The 20,995-nt window shown below is 45.0% G+C and overlaps 1 protein-coding gene across 1 annotated transcript in view; it reads right to left on the reverse strand.

Annotated features, from left to right (window-relative positions):
- pou6f1 (POU class 6 homeobox 1) overlaps positions 1 to 20,995 on the reverse strand; it is a 129,243-nt gene that overhangs the window by 61,850 nt on the left and 46,398 nt on the right. The window contains exons 4-5 of the mRNA XM_080217969.1: positions 16,123 to 16,217; positions 11,306 to 11,519 (exon numbers count right to left, since the gene is read on the reverse strand). Coding sequence (XP_080074095.1) covers positions 11,306 to 11,519; positions 16,123 to 16,217 — 309 coding nt within the window. The remainder of the gene's footprint in view (positions 1 to 11,305; positions 11,520 to 16,122; positions 16,218 to 20,995) is intronic.

A 20,995-nucleotide genomic window follows, 5' to 3' on the forward strand; every position in this document is an offset into this window, starting at 1 on the left:
TGGAATTCTCTGCCCGTTGAAGTGGTGGAGGCTACCTCGCTAAATATTTTTAAGACGCGGGTTGATGGATTTTTGATAAGCGAGGGGATTAAGGGTTATGGGGAGAGGGCGGGAATGTGGAACTGAGACACGACAGATCAGCCATGATCTTATTGAATGGCGGGGCAGGCTCGAAGGGCTGGATGGCCTACTCCTGCTCCTATTTCTTATGTTCTCATGTTCTTATGTAATAGACAGCATGGTTTTGTGAAGGTGAAATCATGTCTCACAGACCTGATTGAGTTCTTTAAAGAAAAATTGACCAGGGTAGGGCAGTGGATGTTGTATACATGGCCTTTAGTAAGGTTCCTCATGGCAGGCTGATACAGAAGGTGAAGTCATATGGGATCTGAGGTGAGCTGGTAAGGTGGATACAAAACTGGCTTGGGCATAGAAAGCAGAGAATAGCAGTTGAAGGATACTTTTCTAACTGGAGGTGTGTGACAAGCAGTGTTTCACAAGGATTAGTGCTGGGGCCTCTGTTGTTTGTAATATATATAAATGATTTGGAGAAAAATACAGGTGGTTTGATTAATAAATTTACAGATGATACAAAAATTGGGGGAGTAGGTGATGCAATTTGGAAGATCTAATGCAGAAGGAAAGTATGCAATATATGGTAGTACTCTTAGAAATATCAGCATACAGAGGGATCTCGGAGTGCAAATCCACAGTTTCCTGAAGTTGGCAACTCAGGTGGACAAGGTGGTCAAGAAGGCATATGGCATGATGGCCTTCATCAGTCAGGGCGTTGAGTATTGGAACTGGAAAATCCTGTGCAGTTGCATAAGACTTTGGTTAGGTCGCATTTGGAGTATTGTGTACAATTCTGGTCACGACACGACTGAAAAGACGTTAATGCATTGGAAAGAGTGCAGAAAAGATTTACCAGGATGTTGCCTGGTTTGGAGGATATGGACAATGAAGAAAAAACTTGGATTGTTTTCACTGCAGCATCGGAGGATGAGGAGGGACCTGAGGTTTACAAGATTACGACAGGCTTGGATAGAGTGGATAGTCAGAGTCTTTTTCCCAGGGTTGAAGGGTCAATTACTCAGGGGTATAGGTTGAAAATGAGAGGGGGAAAGTTTAAAACAGATGTAAGGGGGAAAGTTTTTTCACACAGAGGATGGTGAATGCCTGGAACGCGCTGCCGGAGGAGATGGTGGAAGCAGATTCTATAACAACGTTCAAGAGGCACCTGAATAAATACATGAATAGGCAGGGAAGAGAAGCATATGGACCATGTAGAGGCAAGAAAATATTAAATTACAGAGGCATCTGTGTCGGCACAGACTAGTGGGCCGAAGGGCCTTTTCCTGTGCTGTACTGCTCTTTCTTTTTTAATTTCTTCTTGAAATCAGAAAATGTTTTGTCCTCAACTACATTCTCACTTTTTTTACGCTTTTTAAAATTTTTTTATGCAAAATTTATTTCAAAATTAATTTTCTTCCTTATGAGTTTTTTAGTCCTTTGTTGCTGGATCCTGAAAGCTTCTCAGTCTCTGGTTTACCACCATCCCTTGCCATTTTGTATATCCTGCTTTTCAATTTAACATTATCCTTGACCTCCTGTGTTAACCATGGATTTTGTCTCTTTCTCCTAGAATCCCTCTTTTTGATTGGGATAAAATCCTGCTGAGCATTTTGGACCAGCTGTTTCAATATCGGCCACTGCTCATCTACCGACCTGTATCTTAGTTTGTTTACCCAGTTCACCTTAGACAACTCCTCCCTCATACCATTAGAACTGCCCTTATTTAAGCTGAAGGCATTGGATGTGGGCCTATGGCATTCATCCTGAAACTGTAGGAATTCTATCATATTGTGGTCACTGCCCCTGGGAGGTCCTTAATCACAAGACTGCTTACTATCCTTCCTCATTACACAAAATCAAATCTAAAGCAGCCTGTTCCCAGGCAGGTTCCACAACATACTGCTCAAAAAAAAAAATCCCCCTGATGCACTCCACAAATTCTTCTACGCTACCCTTGTTGGTTTGGTTTGTCCAATCAATATGCAGATAAATACCCCCCATGATAATTGCAGTTCCCTACAAACATGGCCTTGATATTTCCCCATTTATGCTCTAACTTTTTGAGAGGTCACCTTCTGGGGGGGTCTATCAACTATTTCCATCCTTGTCTCTCCCCACCCTGATATTCATAATTGCACCCCAAACTGATTCGACATTACTATTCATTGCTTTTACATTGTGGATCAGCACTGCTCTGAAACCTTCCTGGATTAACAATGCTACCCCACCTCTTTTCCCATTTGGCCTGTTCTTTACGCATTGAACCTCAAACAGATCTATCAGCTCAAAATTCCATGAGATGCTGTGAGCCATCAGCAACAGCGGAATTGAATTCAGCCATTATGTGTAACCTCATGGCCTGCATATCTCCCACTCTACCAGTACCACCAAACCCTGGTTCAATGAGGATCTGTAGTGGAGCATGCCAGGAACAGTACCAGATGTTCCCAATAATGAAATGTTTACTTGGTAAAGCTATCACACAAGATTGAATGCATGCTGGACAACAGAAGCAACATGCTATAGACAGAGCAAATCAATCCCGCAATCGACAGATCAAGTCAATGCTCTGTGACGTTACCACATCCAGTTGTGAATAACATTGAATAATGAAACAGCTAACTGGAGGAGGCAGCTCCAAAGACATTCCCATTCCCAATGATGAAGATGTTCAAAAGAGAAGGCTGAAGCACTTGCAACCACTGTCAGCTACAACTGTCAAATAGGTGATCAATCTTGGCAATCTCCTGAGGTCCCCAGTGTCACAGATGCCAGCTTGTTGCCCCGAATGTCATTAGTAAGACTAACTGCCATTCCACCATAAGCAGGCAAATTTGCCTACGAGTGCATTCCTGCCTCTAACATAATTGCAGGTGGTTTTTCTGTTGCCGCCAACTGGCTCATGGTCTCTCCCATGATAAAGTAAGTCCAATCACCATGGTGTTGTATAAAATTCCACCCTCTATCACCATTCCTTCTCTGTCACTGGGTCAAATGCCAAGAGCCACAGAACAAACTTGAGAAAAGCTCATGTGATGTGAGAATGATTTTTCACACTGAGTGATTAGGGTCTGGAGTGTTCTGCCTGTAAGTGTGGTCAAGGGAGATTCAATCGAGGTATTTGAGAAGGCATTAGATGATCATTTGCTCATGAAACAAAAGGGACAATAGCACCTTGGATATAAAATTGGCTGAATGATAGGAAGCAGGGAGTGCTGGGCAATGGATATTTTTCAGGCTGGAGGAAGGTTTGTAGTGGAGTTCCCCAGGGGAATTCCCCTTGTTTTCCTAATATTAATGATATCAGCTTTCTGATATATATATGATCCAAAGGAGTAATTTTGTACACTGGGTCGCCATATATATACCACAAACTGCAGCAGTCAATTGATTTGCTTCAACCCAGTCCAAAGCAATTTTGAGTTCCGACAGTATAGTTCTGTTCCTTTCCTTTCCCAACCTGGTTATTTTTGTCCCCAGCACTGTCTATCATGGTGAAGGTTTCTCCTGGTGAGTCTCCCTCTAGCACAAGTCAGGCAAATTTCCAGCCTTGGACGTTTCAAAGTCTGTTGGTGACACAAAGATTGTAAGTATTGTAAACTGTGAAAAGAACAGTGCAGAACCTGGAAAGGACCTCGGCAAGTTGGTGGAGTGGGCAGATAGGTGGCAGATGAAGTTTAAGGTCATGCACTTTGGCAGGGAGAACACTGACAGACAAAATAAGGGTACAATTCTAAAGGGAGGGCAGGAGCAGAGGAACCTGGGTATATTTCTCCATAGATTGGGAAGGTGGTAGGACAGGTGAGGAGAGCAGTTAATAAAGCATATAGCATTCTGGGCTTTATTAATAGGGGCATAGAGTACAAGAGCAAGGAGGTTATGCTGAACTTGTACAAGACACTAGTTAGACCTCAGCTGGAGTACTGTGCACAGTTCTGGGTGCCACACTATAGGAAGGATGTGAACACACTGGAGAGAGCTCAGAAGAGGTTTACAAGAATGATTCCAGGGTCAAGAAACTTCAATCGTGAGGAGAGATTGAGACTGTTCTCCTTGGAGAGAAGGTGGCTAAGAGATTTGATCGAGATGTTCAAAATCATTAGGGGGCTAGATAGAGTAGACAGGGAGAAACTGTTCCTGTTTGTAAAAGGATCGGGAATGAGAGGGACACAGATTTAAAGTGATTTGCAAAAGAAGCAAATGTGATGTGAAAAAAAGTGAGTGGTTGGGGTCTGGAATGCGCTGCCTGGAAGTGTGGCGGAAGCCGATTCAATCGAGGCATTCGAGGGGGTGTTAGATGATTATTTGAATAGAAACAAATAATAGAATTTGAATTTGAATAGAAACAAGGGAAAAGGCAAGGAAATTGCACTAAGTCACTCATTTGGAGAGCTGGTATACACATGATGGGCCAAATGGCCTCCTTCTGTTCTGTAACAATTCTGTGATTCTATGAACCCACCCCCAAACAACACATGGATTGCAGCCGTTCAACAAGCTGGTTCATTCCCATCTTCTCAAGGGCAATAAGTGATTGGCAACAAATACTGGTTTTGTCACAACAGCCAAAAGCTCATAAATCAATAAATAGGTTCACCAACCCATGATATGTAGCCTTCAGTATTGTTACTCACATATTAGTTGCATATTATTACAAGCTCCCTAGAGACCGACGACTTTAAAAATAAATTTGACCTTCCAATTGATAGCTAAAAAGATGACATGACAAGGTTTCACACATTACTTATTTTATTTTACACTTTTACTGTAATAGACAAACTAAAAGCACTATTTACTAAACACTATTTTTGTACGCAACATACTTCAAATTACAGAACACAACTTTCCACTTTTAGTGTAACACAAACATAAAGCCCATTTCACAGGTCTACTTTACACTGTTCCTTAAATACCATAGATATAGGCATTTAAATCGACCACTAAAGCCACAAGAAGTCCCTCCAAAAAGGGAGGTTGACTTGCACGCCAAGCACATAAGCGAACTGGCGCAGCGAGTGTAGGTGGTCACTATTTTTGTCATTCAACCCATAGGGTCTGCTCTGTGTGAGCTTGTCTCAAATTGCAATGCACGTGCGCAACAAAGCCACTTGATCCCATGCACCAAGTTATAAAGTACCAGTAAGTAAAACAACCATTTTAGGGGAACAAACTTGAGGCTGACTACCAAGGCATTAACAAGACCACTAATAGCATGTCATTGGCTGAAAAGGGGGGTTGACTTGTACATTGAGTATACGCAAAAACATGAAATTTGGGGTTTAATAAAAAGGGGTAATTTTGTACACTGGGTCATTACATATACCACAAACTACAACAGTCATTTGATCTCCTGGACCCAGTCCAAAGTGATTTTGAGTTCTGAGAGTATAGTTCTGTACCTTTCCTTTTCCAACCTGATTATTTTCAATCCCGGCACGGTGAGGATTTCTCCTGGCAAGTCTCCCTCTAGCACAAGTTAGGCAAATTTCTAGCCTTGTTTCAAATTATCACAAATTTGGTCTTTTCAAGCCAAGGACGAGTTCCCAACCACATTCTTGCATGGTGAACCGTACAGACTTTGAACCTCTAATTGCTCTCTCCCCCCCAGATTCTGGTGAATTGCCTATGTCTGAGAGATTCAGGGATATCTTAGAAACCATTCCTTTCTCAAAGCCCATCTCCATGGCAATGAATCACATGGGCCTGGTATCCAGGTACATATGCTGATTATCTATCCTTCAGACCCCAAACCTCTTAGAGATAAATGGATAGTTGATAGCATACCTGTTTACAACCTGACGTTGTCAACACCTTCCCATAACTCTGGAGACTAACAGTCTAACCACTGTAAATACAGGCGCTGCTGCCAATGTCTCCACATGTGAACACCCTATACCATTTTTCCAGCAAAACAACCTGGCCCTCTCTTTAATTGTTAGCAGACATGTCACCCAGGCCTGTTGTTAGGCAGACTTAAGAATAGGACACATGACCCCCAACTGATTTTATCCAAAATTAAAGACACAGTTCCAAAACAGAACAATCTTATTAACCTCATAATTATAACATTCAAAGATTGTAAGTTCACAGAGTTTAGGGAACAGATAGGCTGTGTCCAGATGACTACATGAGTTGCCTCTACATCTGCTTACACTTTGGGAAAACTAACTACTTGCTCAAAATTAATAGCCCTGTTATTCTGTTACCAAGGGAAATTCCAAAGTTGACAAAATGGACAACCCATCAATGTCCTGATGACACTGGGAACGGCTTGATGTTGCTGAAGTACCTTGCTCTTTCCTGCAAATAGGCACTCATGTTATCTGGGCTGCTGCATCTTTAAAAGGCATGACAACAGGAGTACAGCAGGAGAACAGCGCAGTTGTCTAGAACTTATTTGGTACAGCCTCCTCACAAGGATTTCCTGCTTTGATCCTGGAAGCAGTGCTCTGCTTAGACAGAAGAGGTTTATCCTTGACAGAAGAAATACATGCCTGACCCTGTTTTTCTCATTTTCTATTATATAAATCATAAGCAGAAGGGTAGCCAACAGAGAAATAAATTGTCTAGTTCAGACCAGAAACAATGTAGATAAGACATTATCTACATAATGATAATTGTGTTTCATCACCTGCAGAGGTGGCAGCACCATGGTATACAGTCAGGAGGAAGTTGTCCTGGGAGTCCTTAACATCAACTCTGGACCCCATTAAGTCTCAAGGTATCAGGTTAAACATGGGCAAGGAAACCTCCTGCTGGTTACTACATACCGTCCCCCCTCAGCTGGTGAATCAGTACTCCTCCATGTTGAACTCCACTGAGGGTGACAAGGGTATAGAATGTACTCTGGGAGGGGGGAACTTCAATATCCATCACCAAAAGTGGCTCAGTAGCACCACTACACAGCAAACTGGCCAAATCCTAAAGGACATCACTGCTAGATTGGGACTCGGCAGGTGGTGAAGGAACCAACAAGAGGGAAAAACATACCTCACCTCATCCTCACCAACCTGCCTGCTGAAGATGCATCTCTCAGCGACATGATAGGTAGGAATGACCTTGTGGAGATGAATCCCGCCTTCACATTGAGTATATCCTCCATCGTGTTGTATGGCACTACCACCGTGCTAAATGGGATAGACTTCAAACAGATCTAACAACGCAAGACTGGGCATCCATGGGGCGCTGTGGACCTGTACTGTCTAGAGTTTTAAAAAATGAGAAGCAACCTCATTGAAACCTACAAAATGCTTGAAGGGTTACACAGAATAGTTGCAGGTGAGGTGTTTCCCTTGGCTGGGGAGTCTAGAAGCAGAGAGAACAATTTCAAAAGAAGGGGGAAAGCACTTCAGATCACGATGAGAAGAAATTTCTTTCCACAAAGGGAGATGAACCTTTAGAATTCTCTACCCCAAAGGGCTGCGGAAACTCATTCATTGAGTCTGTTTAAAGCAGAGATTGATAGATTTCTGATGAACATTAATGTAAAGATTATGGGCACAGTGAGCATAAAAGGTACTGAAGTGTCCAATCGTCCATGATTGTATTAAATGGCAGAGCAGGCTCGATGGACTGAATGGCCTACTCCTGTTCCTGTGTTCACAGATTTGGGCTCAATCTGTGTTCTGTCAGGGTCACTCAGCTCCTGACCTCATTACAGCCTTGGTTCAAACATGGACAGAAGAACCGAATTCCAGAGGTGAGGTGAGAGTGACTGCCCTTAACATCAAGGGCGCATTCAACCGAGTGTGGCATCAAGGAGCCCGAGTAAAACTGGAGTCAATGGGAATCAGGGGGAAAGTCTCCGCTGGTTGGAGTCACACCCGGCACAAAGAAAGATGGTTGTGGTGATTGGAAGTCAATCATCTCAGCTCCAGGACATCACTGCACGGAGGGGTGGAGGGGCGGAGGGGGGGAGAGGGAGAGAGGACGGAGGGGCGGGGGGGGGTGGAGAGAGAAGGCGGAGGGGCGGGGGGAGAGAAAGGAGAAAAGGAGACCCAAAAATACGTAACAATACACACAAGGGACAAGTACCAGCGTGCCCTGAGGGCATCTTGTGCGTGTGCACCACATTGCAACAAGTTATGGAGAACCTACTCCAGGGCCTACCGAGATTAGCAGTATATTTAGATGACGTCTTCGTCACAGGGACTTCAGTGCAAAGAGCATCTGGCAAACATAGAAGAGCTCTTGCACAGAATGCATCTTCCAAGCGATTGAAGTGGGCGACTTAGGCTACCAAGTAGATGGCAATAGTTTATATCCAGCAGAGGATCAGATAAGGCCATCAAGGAAGCGCCAACTCCAGGGAACACTACATGTTAATATCCTTCCTGGGATCCTGAATTTTGCTTCCATGCTGGCCCCTTTGCAGCCCCTACTGTGAAAATACCAAAGGTGGTCCTGGGAAGTGCTCCAGATGGAGGCTTTTGACAAAGTTAAACAACAGCCCCTGTCCTCTGACCTATTAGCACATTTTGACCCCAAGAAATGTGACGCTTCTCCATACGGGGTTGGGGCATTATTTTCACATCTCTGAAAAGATGGGATGGAAACGCCTATCGCCGATTCATCTGGGATCCTTTCATTTGCCAAGCGGAGGTACTCTCAGATTGAGAAAGAGGGATTGCCGCCGTATTTGGTATGAACAAGCTCCAATATGTCTATGGCAGATGTTTCATCGTAATTACTAACCACAAATCCTTACTGGAAGGCAAACCCCCCTACCGTCTCCACCAGCTTTGGGCCTTGTTATTGGCAGTCTACGAATCCTTTCCAGTCCACCACCCTGGAACCTGGATAGCCAACATCAACGCGCTGAGTCACCTCCCATTACCCACAAGCCTGGCTCCTTTGCCAGCATTAGAAGAGGTCGTAATGACCCTGACTTTTTGGAGACTGCTGGTATCTGTAAGGCAAATTAAGGCCTGGACACAAAGGGATCTAATCTTGTCTAAAATAAGGCAGATCATCTTACATGTTGGATTCTAAGGACAACCCTCTGAAGGAATGTAACCCTCATTAAGAAAGATGAACTTAGTGCTGAGGACGGGTTCACTTTTTGAGGGTTTTGAATTATTGCTCCCCCCCGCCCCCAGAACAATGTCCAATATTTATAGTACTACATAGCAGCCACATAGCAATGTCAAAAATGGAGATGTTGGCTTGGAGTTATACCTGGTGGCCCAGTTTTGACTCTGGCATCACTGACATTGTGAAATGGTAACCTGTGCCAGGAAAATCAAAACCTCCCACCCTCAGCCTCTCTACATCCATGGGAGTGGCCTGGCAGGTAATGGATACATGTACATGTGGACTTTACCGTTCCCTTGATGGGTTCCATGTTTTTAATCATGGTGAACACTCACGCCAAGTTGTTAGGGGTGCACCATATGGACTTCTCAGGCTATGACTGAGAAATTACAACAGCTTCTGCGTGCACAGAATACTATAAGTCCTGGTTCCTGATAAAAGGTACCGTCTTTAATAGCAGTGACTGCCAGAACTTTGTGCTCTCCAATGGTATCCGAACTGCCCTTGTTGTGAAATAGACTGGTAGAACAAGTGGTTTAAACTTTCAAAAACAGCATGAAGAAACAACCAGCAGCATCCATGGAGACATAACTGCCACGCTTTTTTGTTTGACTATAGGATCACACCTCACACAACAATGTGAATTGCCCCAGCGGAACTGCTAATGGGACAGCGGCTTTGTACAAGACTGAGCCTACTGTTCCCATACCTGGTATGGAGGGCGGAGTCCCAACAAGGAAACTGGAAAAAATCTCACAATTCTGCAAAGGCAGAAAGAACATTTAAAACGGGTGATCTGGTCCACATAAGGAACTTAGGAAATGGTTCCAGTTGCGTCCCTGGGTTTATTATGGAGAAAACGGGACTAATATCTTACAAAGCTAAAATCCAGGGTAAAATCGTAATAAAAACACCTGGATCATCTTGGGGCAGGGAGTCCAAGCAAGTCCTAATATCAGCCATGGAAGCACGTCTCCAGTGTCTGCCCACAAGTCAAAACCGAGCCTGTTAATCCCTCCAGAGGATAAGGACACGGACTCCGAGGTGGAAGCAGAGGAAGCTGGCATCCCTGCTGAAGAGGAACCCACATCAGTAATCCTGCAATGCTTCTGCCAGAAACAAAAGGTTCCCCCATTTGGTTCACACTGCCAGAACAAGCCCGCCTTCGACTGACCTTAGACCGACTGCCAAGCGGCAGAAAGGACCCTCGCACGGTGGGGGTACTGGGGGAGAAACAGACCCAAAGAGGAAGGGATGTTATGTTGGCCATAAAGCCTATAGAATTGGCAATACATCTCCCTGTGGGCTTCATGGAGTATGCACTCCCTTATTAAGCAAGCAGAGGCTTAGCCAATGGTAAGTGAGCAGCGGGAGGTTAAAACCCATTACTCCAACCCAGACGCTGTTCTGTAGGTCCCTGGGTACCAACCTGGATACTGTAGGCCCCAGATGCAGCTCTTTCTTATGTTATCATTAAAAGGCTTCAGGCGAAGAAAGACAGGCGTTGGCAGAATCATTACACTAGATATAGTGAAGAATAAAATAGGAGCGACCTGCAGCATCAGGTATCTGAACTTGATGCACTACCTGAGGATTTCCTGGACACTACCTTAATGATCTGTAATAAGCACAGGCCTAGCAAACCTCATTGAATAAGGCAGGAAGAGTGTTCCAAGACTCCAATTTTCTATTTTTTTTTGCACTTGTTGGCACCTGAAGAAAATTTACCCGTTGACCCCTATGGAACAGAGGAACTGCAGGGCCTGTGAGCAACTGGCACATTCTTTCGCAACAATCACCAAAGATAAAATGGAAAACTGGGCTTTTTCTGGTTGCAGTTCTCCAATAGTAGCTGCAAGACTCAGATCTCGGAGGGCTGCTGGGATTTTCAGTCCAGCCATTTGATAGGCCTGTCCCTGGAATTTCCCTTGGCTATGCAAATGGACCAAGGGAAAGCAAACATGGACAGCTGCTTTCCCTTGGGCCCAAGGCACCCTAGCTGCATGGCACCCAAAGAGGAAAATCTTCCCTTATGCTCCATGATTAGAGATATAATTTCACAACTAAAGATATGCATTGTTGGACATAATTGGGACAGCATTTGACATGTAACCATGCATACCAAACAAGATGCAAAATAACTTGTCCAATAACTTTTCTAGAAGCTTATGCATACAGTAAATTATGTGTGGCTTACCCTGCAAGTTGGCCAGTGGGAGCTTGAGGATGCCTCCGGAACCAGTGGCAAGTCCTGGGAGAGAAGAAAGAGTCGCTGTGGGAATTGTCAACACAAGTCCCTGTTGGGCAGTTACTTGATTAGCCATGTTAAGTGGAACAAAAAGAGGTTGGTTCAATGGGACACTCCCTGTTGAAGCCATTACCACTGTTGCCAGGTTTTCTGAAGTCAACACCTGAGGAAAGGATACATTTCAAAGATCACATAAAGCGGCAGCTTGAGTTCTTTCAACTTAAATGTTGCAGAAAATCCAGTGTTTTCTTCATTTGTCATAACAAACTGTTTCTGACTCACACAACAACACTCAGTGCTCCAGCCATCCCCAGTAATTAAGGAAGCTGTACATTGAGAGTTGGATATTGAGTCCATAAATCAATGGTTAGAAATTCAAATCAGTTACTGAGCTGGACTCCCTCCAAATATCACTCTTCCTCATTTTGGAACAGAGTTTTGCCTTCATACAAAAGCCCCTCAAGCAAAGCAAATGAAAAGTCCTACCACATGCACTTCCCTCCACCCCAACACCCTCTAATAATACGGTACTTTGTTTCTCCCTGTCTGTATACATTTACCATCTTCAAACACCAGGTTAAAGACATCGGAAATAGGAGCAGGAGTGTGCCACATGGCTCAATGTGCTTGCTCCGTACAGGGGCACAGTGGCACTGTGGTTAGCACTGTTACCTCACAGCACCAGGGACCAGGGTTCCATTCCCAGCTTGGGTCACTGTCTGTACAGAGTTTGCACATTCTCCCCGTGTCTGCGTGGGTTTCCTCCGGGTGCTCCAGTTTCCTCCCACAATAAGAAAGACGTGCTAGTTAGGTGCACTGGCCATGCTAAGTTTCCCCTCAGCGCACCCGAACAGGCGCCAGAGTGTGGTGACTAGGGGATTTTCACAGTAACTTCAGCCTACATTAATGAACCAGATGGGTATTTACAACAAGTGACAAAGATCAACATTACACTTCAAATTCCAGAGTTTTTATTGAATTCAATTTCACCATCTGCCATTATGGGATTCGAACCCAGCTCCCTTGGGTCTTTGGATTACTAGTCCACTGACAATACTATTATACCACCACATTCCCTCCTCACACAGTAGTAACCTGCTGACTGACACTCAGTTTGCATCAGTCAGCTCCTGACCTTATTACAGCCTAAGTTCAAACATGGACAAAAGAGATGACTTCCTGAGATGTGGTGAGAGTGACTGCCCTTAACATCAAGGCCGCATTCGACCGAATGTGGCATCAAGGAGCCCGAGCAAAACTGGAGTCAATGGGAATCAGGGGGAAACTCTCTGCTGGTTGGAGTCACACCCGGCACAAAGAAAGATGGTTGTGGTGATTGGAAGTCAATCATCTCAGCTCCAGGACATCACTGCAGGAGATCCTCAGGGTCAGTGTCCGAGGCCCAACCATCTTCAGCTGCTTCATCAATGACCATCCCTCCATCATAAGATCAGAAGTGGGGATGTTCACTGATGATTGCACAATGTTCAGCACCATTCACAACTCCTCAGATACTGAAACAGACCATGTCCAAATGCAGCAAGAACTGGACAAAATTCAGGCTTGGGCTGACAAGTGACAAGTAACATTCACACCACACAAGTGCCAGGCAATGACTGTCTTCAATAAGAAAGAATCTAACCATTGTCCCTTGAGAATCAAAAGGGCAACCATCACTGAATCCCCCCACTGTTAACATCCTGGGGTTATCATTGACCAGAAACTCAACTGGACTATCCACATAAATACCATGGCTAAAAGAACACCTCAAAGGCTGGGATTACTGCAGCAATTAACTCACCTCCTGGCTCCCCAAAGCAAGGGCAAGGGCAGCAGATACATGCAAACACCACCACCTACAATTTCCACTCCAGGCCCCTCACAGCATCCCGATTTGGAGAATAGTCAATGCATTCTTTCATAGTTGTTGGGTTAAAATCCTGGAAATCCCTCCCTAACAGCACTGTGGGTGTACCTACACCACACGGACTGACTGATGTCCAATAACAATCCTGGAACTCCCTCCCTAACAGCACTGTGGGTGTACCTACACCACATGGACTGACTGATGTCCAATAACAGTCCTGGACTAAATAACTGGTTCTGATCAGAACTTTCCACACACCTGACAAAGGAACACCGTTTCTGAAAGCTTGTGGGGTTACTATCAAATAAACTGGTTGGAAGGTCTTATGAGGAAAGGCTGAGGGACTTGAGGTTATTTTCGTTAGAGAGAAGAAGGTTAAAAGGCGACCTAATTGAGGCATACAAGATGATCAGAGGGTTACATAGGGTGGATAGTGAGAGCCTTTTTCATCGGATGGTGATGGCTAACACGAGGGGACATAGCTTTAAATTAAGGGGTGGTAATTATAGGACAGATGCCAGAGGTAGGTTCTTTACTCAGAGGGTAGTGAGGGCGTGGAATGCCCTGCCTGCAGCAGTTGTGGACTCGCCAACTTTAAGGGTGTTCAAATGGTCAGTGGATAGGCATATGGATAACATTGGAATAGTTTAGGTTAGAGGGTCATTAGATTGGTTCCACTGGTTGGCGCAACATCGAGGACCGAAGGGCCTGTACTGCGCTGTAATGTTCTATGACTTTAACCTGGTGTTGTGAGACTTCTTACTGTGTTTACCCCAGTCCAACGCCAGCATTTCTACATCATGACTACCATCGACACCGCAAACTGCTGGATCCAAGTGGAGAGGATCTCCAAGAAGATTGCGCACATTGACACAGACATCAAGTTTTTACAAAGATGCAAGAAATCAGACAAGATACCGAAAGGACTTCAGATCACGAACCCATTCAGGTCAACCTATAACACAGACTATGCCTGTCTGGAGACAATACACATCTCTTTAACCTATGCTAATGCTATCTCCACTCACAGTGTCTGCATCTTTAAGACTTGAATAGGAGGTTAGCTGTAAAGACTTGCATTCTAATCAGTGTTCTGTAAACTGTGTGTGACTTTATATGCCCTTCTCTGATCAGAACCTTCCACACATCTGACGAAGGAACACTGTTTCCGAAAGCTTGTGGGATTACTATCAAATAAACTGGTTGGACTTTAACCTGGTGTCGTGAGACTTCTTTCAATGGAAGAAGCCAGAGAGTGGTAGTGGAGGATTGTTTCTCTGAGTGGAGGCCTGTGATTAGTGGTGTGCCGCAGGGATCGGTGTTGGGTCCATTGTTGTTTGTCATCTATATCAATGATCTGGATGATAATGTGGTAAATTGGATCAGCAAATTTGCTGATGATACAAAGATTAGAGGTGTAGTGGACAGTGAGGAAGGTTTTCAAAGCTTGCAGAGGGATTTGGACCAACTAGAAAAATGGGCTGAAAAATGGCAAATGGAATTTAATGCAGACAAGTGTAAGGTATTGCACTTTGGAAGGACAAACCAAAGTAGAACATACAGGGTAAATGGCAGGACTCTGAAGAGTGCAGTTGAACAGAGGGATCTGGGAATACAGGTACAGAATTCCCTAAAAGTGACATCACAGGTGGATAGGGTCGTAAAGAGTGCTTTTGGTACATTGGCCTTTATAAATCAGAGTATCGAGTATAAAAGTTGGAGTGTTATGGTAAGGTTGTATAAGGCATTGGTGAGGCCAAATTTAGAGTATTGCGTACAGTTTTGGTCACCTAGTTACAGGAAGGATATAAATAAGGTTGAAAGAGTGCAGAGAATGTTCATAAGGATGTTGCCGGGACTTGAGAAGCTGAGTTACAGAGAGAGATTGAATAGATTAGGACTTTATTCCCTGGAGCGTAGGGGAATGAGGGGAGATTTGATAGAGGTGAATAAGATTTTGATGGGTGTAGATAGAGTGAATGCAAGCAGGCTTTTTCCACTGAGGCTAGGGGAGAAAAAAAACCAGAGGGCATGGGTTAAGAGTGAAAGGAGAAAAGTTTAAAGGGAATATTAGGGGCGGGCTTCTTCACACAGAGAGAGGTGGGAGTGTGGAATGAGCTGCCGGATAAAGTGGTAAACGCGGGGTCACTTTTAACACTTAAGACAAACTTGGACAGGTTCATGGATGAGAAGGGTGTGGAGGGATATGGTCCAAGTGCAGGTCAGTGGGACTAGGCAAAAAATGGTTCTGCACAGACAAGAAGGGCCAAAAGGCCTGTTTCTGAGCTGTAATGTTCTATGGTTTCTATCTCTCTCCCTAACAGCACTATGGGTGTACCTAGATTTAATGGACTGCAGCGATTCAAAAAGGCATCCTGCCACAAATTTATCAAGGGCAATTAAGGATGGGCAATAAAGGCTAGCCTAAGCAGTGATGCCCACACCTCATGAAAAATAAGATGGAATAGAATCATATTTGATGTTTGCATCATCTGCACACACAAGTCTTAAATAAATGGCAGAGATCCAGTGGCAGTGGTATATCATAGATTCACAGAATTATTACGGCACAGGAGGTCATTTAGCCCCTCATGCCTGCATTGGCTCGCTGTATAAGCAATACATCTTTTGCCATTCGCCCACAATCTCCCTATAACCTTTCACATTCTTCTTCTTCCAATAACAGTCTATTTCCTTCTGAATGTTTTGACTGTCTCCACCACACTCTCAGGCAGTGCATTCCAGACCCTAAGCACTCGGCATTAAAAAATTTAACCTCATATCACTTTTGAAAATTACTGTCAATCTGTGCCCTCTCATTTCAATTGTTTCACGAGTGGGAACAAATCCGATGAAATCCTAATCTTTGTGAAGAACACATTTTTAGCGAATGAGTTACCTGAGACACTGTGGGTGCTGGGGGCAGCACAGACTGTTGTGCTTGCACTTTATTAACTGGTGCTGGGTCAGATGGTGGTGTTGCATCCACTTGTTCTGAAAGACACAGCAGTGATAAACCAGAAACAATATTACTCATGAGCACAGCACAGTGGTGGAATGTCAGTTGGATTCCCCACTTAAAATGTATTCAATCTACTTTCGTATCTCTTCTTTCCAAAGTAAACGTTGAGAATTCCTTCATGTACCACCATAATACACATAGATAGCTGAGAAAAATCTCAAAAGTATAAATTTAATTATGGAACAGCTGGAAAGTAGAAATCGTTTCATTTGATATCAGTCGTAGACTTGCAGGGAAAAGCTTTGAAGGTGAACACGTTGGGAGAAATGTAATCTGTTAGAAGATAGTACCATAAATTGAGAAAGGAGAGATCAACACTGGTGTTTTTTTGAAAACATTATTGACACGACAAGTAGGAACAAAGCTCATTTAAGTATTTTGACAGGCTCCCTGCCTACAGTAATGGAGCAGTGCCATCTCAAAGGAATCCCTTTATTTCTCAAACAATAAAATTAACATGGTCCCAGATGCAACTGATAAGATTCAAATTCACTGCTGTAGAGGACTGCTTAAAATAGAAATCCTCTCTCCCATTACAGCATCATTGGATGCCAGGAGCACAACAGCATCCTTCATGTCCAGCATTACTTTTATCATAATGATGAAAAATAGGACACATGATGTTGTTACTGCCCATTTTCAATGCACTAGTTATACGCTGACTCATGTATTCAACAGTCACAGTCAACGAGTGGATTCTTTGGACACAAAAGGACAATTTGTATTGGCCAATCCACCTAATCTACACATCTTTGGATACTAAGGAGCACTTTACCATGGCTAATCCACCTAACCTGCACATCTTTGGACACTAAGGGGCAATTTAGCATGGCCAATTCACCTAACCTCCACATCTTTGGACACTAAGGAGCACTTTAACATGGCCAATCCACCTAATCTGCCCATCTTTGGACTGTGGGAGGAAACCGGAGCACCCAGAGGAAACACGTGTAGATACGGGGAGAACGTACAAACCCCACACGGACAGTGACCCAAGCTGAGAATCGAACCCAAACTTTGGCGCTGTGAGTCAACAATGGAAAAAAGGAGCACAAAGCGGAAAGAGCAATCTCTTACTATATGTAATGTGATACAGATTGCAGAGCACTAATTGTACTACTCTGATAACAATGCAAATACATAAAATCTTGGGGGTGGGTGGGGGGGGGGGGGGGGCGGAGTGATTCTCCCATCCCACTGCACTAAAAAGTTAGCACAGCAGGTTGGGAGATTCCAACGGCACCCGATCCACGCTGGGCGTCCCACCCCGAGAGCATCTTTCAGCATCGGATATCCAGCAGCACTAACTGCATGCCGTAAATCGGTGGGGAGCTACATAAATTATTGAAATAAATGTTTACATATTTTAAATACAATTAGCAGGCCCAGGCAGCAATTGGGCCTTGGGGAGATTAGAGAGCTGGCATTGCGGGGGCCACGGGGCTGGCCAGTGATTTAGCTGGGCACAATAGGGAGGCCAGTAGACAGTAGCATGTCGGTGCTGACATCAGTGCCTGCACAGTGGCCCGCTCAGCGCTATGCTGTCGGCCCCCTGGGTGGGAAAAGGCCCCACTCACTCATTTCTGGAGTGAATCATACTGGAGCACTCAGCAGTACACAGAGTGTGGGAGATTCTTCTCTAAACTCACACTGAAAAAAACAATGGGATTTGCTCCAGTACCGACATTATAGTTAAGAAAACCCCACCAACGCCTCTACTTTCTCAGAAGACTAAGGAAATTTGGCATGTCAGCTATGACTCTCACCAACTTTTACAGATGTACCATAGAAAGCATTCTTTCTGGTTGTGTCACAGCTTGGTATGGGTTCCTGCTCTGCCCAAAATCACAAGGAACTACAAAAGGTCGTGAATGCAGCCCAATCCTTCACACAAATCAGCCTCTGATCCACTGACTTTGTCTACACTTCCCGCTGCCTCGGAAAAACAGCCAGCATAATCAAGGACCCCAAGTACCCTGGGCATTCTCTCTTCCAGCTTCTTCTGTTCTGAAAAAGATACAAAAGTCTGAGGGCACGTACCAACTGACTCAAGAACAGCTTCTTCCCTGCTGCCATCAGACTTTTCATAGAAATCATAGAACCCTACAGTGCAGAAAGAGGCCATTTGGCCCATTGAGTCTGCACTGACTGCAATCTCACCCAGGCCCTACCTCCATATCCCTACATATTTTACCCATTAAGCCCTCTAACCTACACATCTCAGGACACTAAGGGGCAATTTTAGCACGGCCAATCAACCTAACCCGCACATCTTTGGACTGTGGGAGGAAACTGCAGCACACGGAGGAAACCCACACAGACATGAGGAGAATGTGCAAACTCCACACAGACAGTGACCCAAGCTGGGAATCGAACCCAGGACCCTGAAGCTGTGAAGCAGCGAAGCAGCACTGCTAACCACTGTGCTACTGTGCTGTCCTCTTTTGAATGGACTTACCTTGCATTAAGTTGATCTTTCTCTACACCCTGTGACTGTAACACTACATTCTGCAGCCTCTCTTTTCCTTCTCCTCTATGTATTCTGTGAACAGTATACTTTGTCTGTATAGTGCGCAAGAAACAATATTTTTCACTGTATCCCAATACTCGTGACAATAATAAATCAAATCAAATATTAAGTTGATCTTTCTCTACACCCTAGCTATGACTGTAACACTACATTCTGCACCCGCTCCTTTCCTTCTCTATGAACGGTATGCTTTGAATTTTTTGGGGAGAATTCCATCTTTATTCATTTCTTCTCTGGTGACATCATCCCCTTTTCCACTTGGTTGCACACTCCCACTTCTATTCCACTGTATACAACAAAGAATTGTTTGCAAGATCAGCCCAAGAGATAATGTTGTACAGACACTGGGCCCGATTTTACCGTTTTGATTCCAAGTGCTGAATCTGGGCACAATTCAGATCCGACTTGGAAAACAGTTCTCAGGCGCTAAGCGAAGCACTTAGCCTCAAAAAATAAATCGTGGGAGTGAAGCGTGTTGTTGGGCGGTGCTTATCGCGCCCAGAACACTGCAGCTCCGATCGGAGCCTTCAACTGCGCGAGTGCAGAGAAAGAAAATTTGAAAAAATGCGTCCCTGTCACTTCGCTCCCGGGCTGCAAAAAGGGGAAAAGGGGCCTGGGAGCAATGGCCCCCAAAGACATCACCCCACCCCCACAACATAACTGCCCCCCTTATCAACCCAACCACCCCACTACCCAGACCAATCGTGAGTCTCCACCCTCCGCCTCACCCCACCAATCGCCTGCAGAGTGGCAGCAGATCCCCCCACCCCTGCCCCAACAGAAATACATCTGACCCACCTACCTCCTCCCTCCCCCACACCAGAAAACCATCTGGCATTCCTCCCTTCCCACCTCATCAGACAATGATCTGACCTCCCTCCTCCCCGTCACTAGAGCATGATATGCCCCCCCACTCCCCTCCACCACTGATCTGAGTCAGAGAGCCGCTGGAAGCTCTGAACTTACTGTTCAGAAGCTGCAGCACCCAAAACACACCTTTGCCCAGCATGTCTGTTTCACGCCAAATCTGGACGGCCAATGCGGTGGTAAAGGGGGAAATGCCGGTAAAGTTAGGCGGGCAGCCCATTAATTCAATTTCAATGCACGTAAATACATTTAAATCGCCGTCGCGCCCGTTATTACAGAAGGTAAGGGGGCATGGAGTTGGGGGTAGGGTGTTAGCGTGGATAGGGGATTGGCTGTCAAATAGGAGGCAGAGAGTGGGGGTTAATGGGTGCTATTCAGACTGGCGGTTGGTGACTAGTGGAGTGCCCCAGGGGTCGGTGCTGGGGCCTCAGCTATTTACCATTTATATAGATGATCTGGAGGAGGGAACCGAGTGTATGGTGTCAAAATTTGCTGATGACACCAAGATTGGTGGAACGGCAAATTGTGCGGAGGGTGTGGAAAGTCTGCAGAAGGATCTAGATAGGCTGGGCGAATGGGCCAGGAACTGGCAAATGGAATTTAATGTTGGCAAGTGCGAGGTGGTCCACTTTGGTAGGAATAATGGTAGGAAGGACTATTACTTACGTGGCGAAAAACTGCAGCAGGCGATGGTGCAGAGGGACCTCAGGGTCCTTGTGCATGAGTTGCAAAAACCCAGCCTGCAGGTGCAGCAGGTGGTCAGGAAGGCGAATGGGATGCTGGCCTTCATAGCGAGGGGGATTGAATATAAAAGTAGGGAGGTCTTGCTGCAACTGTACAGGGCACTGGTGAGGCCGCAGCTGGAGTACTGTGTGCAGTTTTGGGCGCCGCACTTACGCAAGGATATTTTGGCCTTGGAGGGAGTGCAGAGGAGGTTTACTAGGCTGATTCCGGAGTTGAGGGGGTTGAACTATGAGGAGAGGCTGAATAAACTAGGCTTGTACTCGTTAGAGTTTAGAAGAATGAGGGGAGATCTCATTGAGACATATATGATGAATGGGATGGATAGGATAGAGGTGGAGAGGCTCTTCCCGCTTAGAAAGGACAGTAGGACCAGAGGGCACAGCCTCAAGATAAAGGGGGGGGGCGGTTTAGAACGGAGTTGAGGAGGAACTTCTTCACTCAAAGGGTGGTGAATCTCTGGAATTCTCTGCCCGTTGAAGTGGTGGAGGCTGCCTCGCTAAATATATTTACGACGCAGGTTGATAGGTTTTTGATAGGCAAGGGGATTAAGGGTTATGGGGAGAGGGCGAGAAAGTGGAACTGAGCCACGACAGATCAGCCATGATCTTA

Source organism: Carcharhinus amblyrhynchos, chromosome X, assembly GCF_965287045.1.
Source record: "Carcharhinus amblyrhynchos chromosome X, sCarAmb.v2.hapA, whole genome shotgun sequence".
Lineage (NCBI taxonomy): Eukaryota > Metazoa > Chordata > Chondrichthyes > Carcharhiniformes > Carcharhinidae > Carcharhinus > Carcharhinus amblyrhynchos.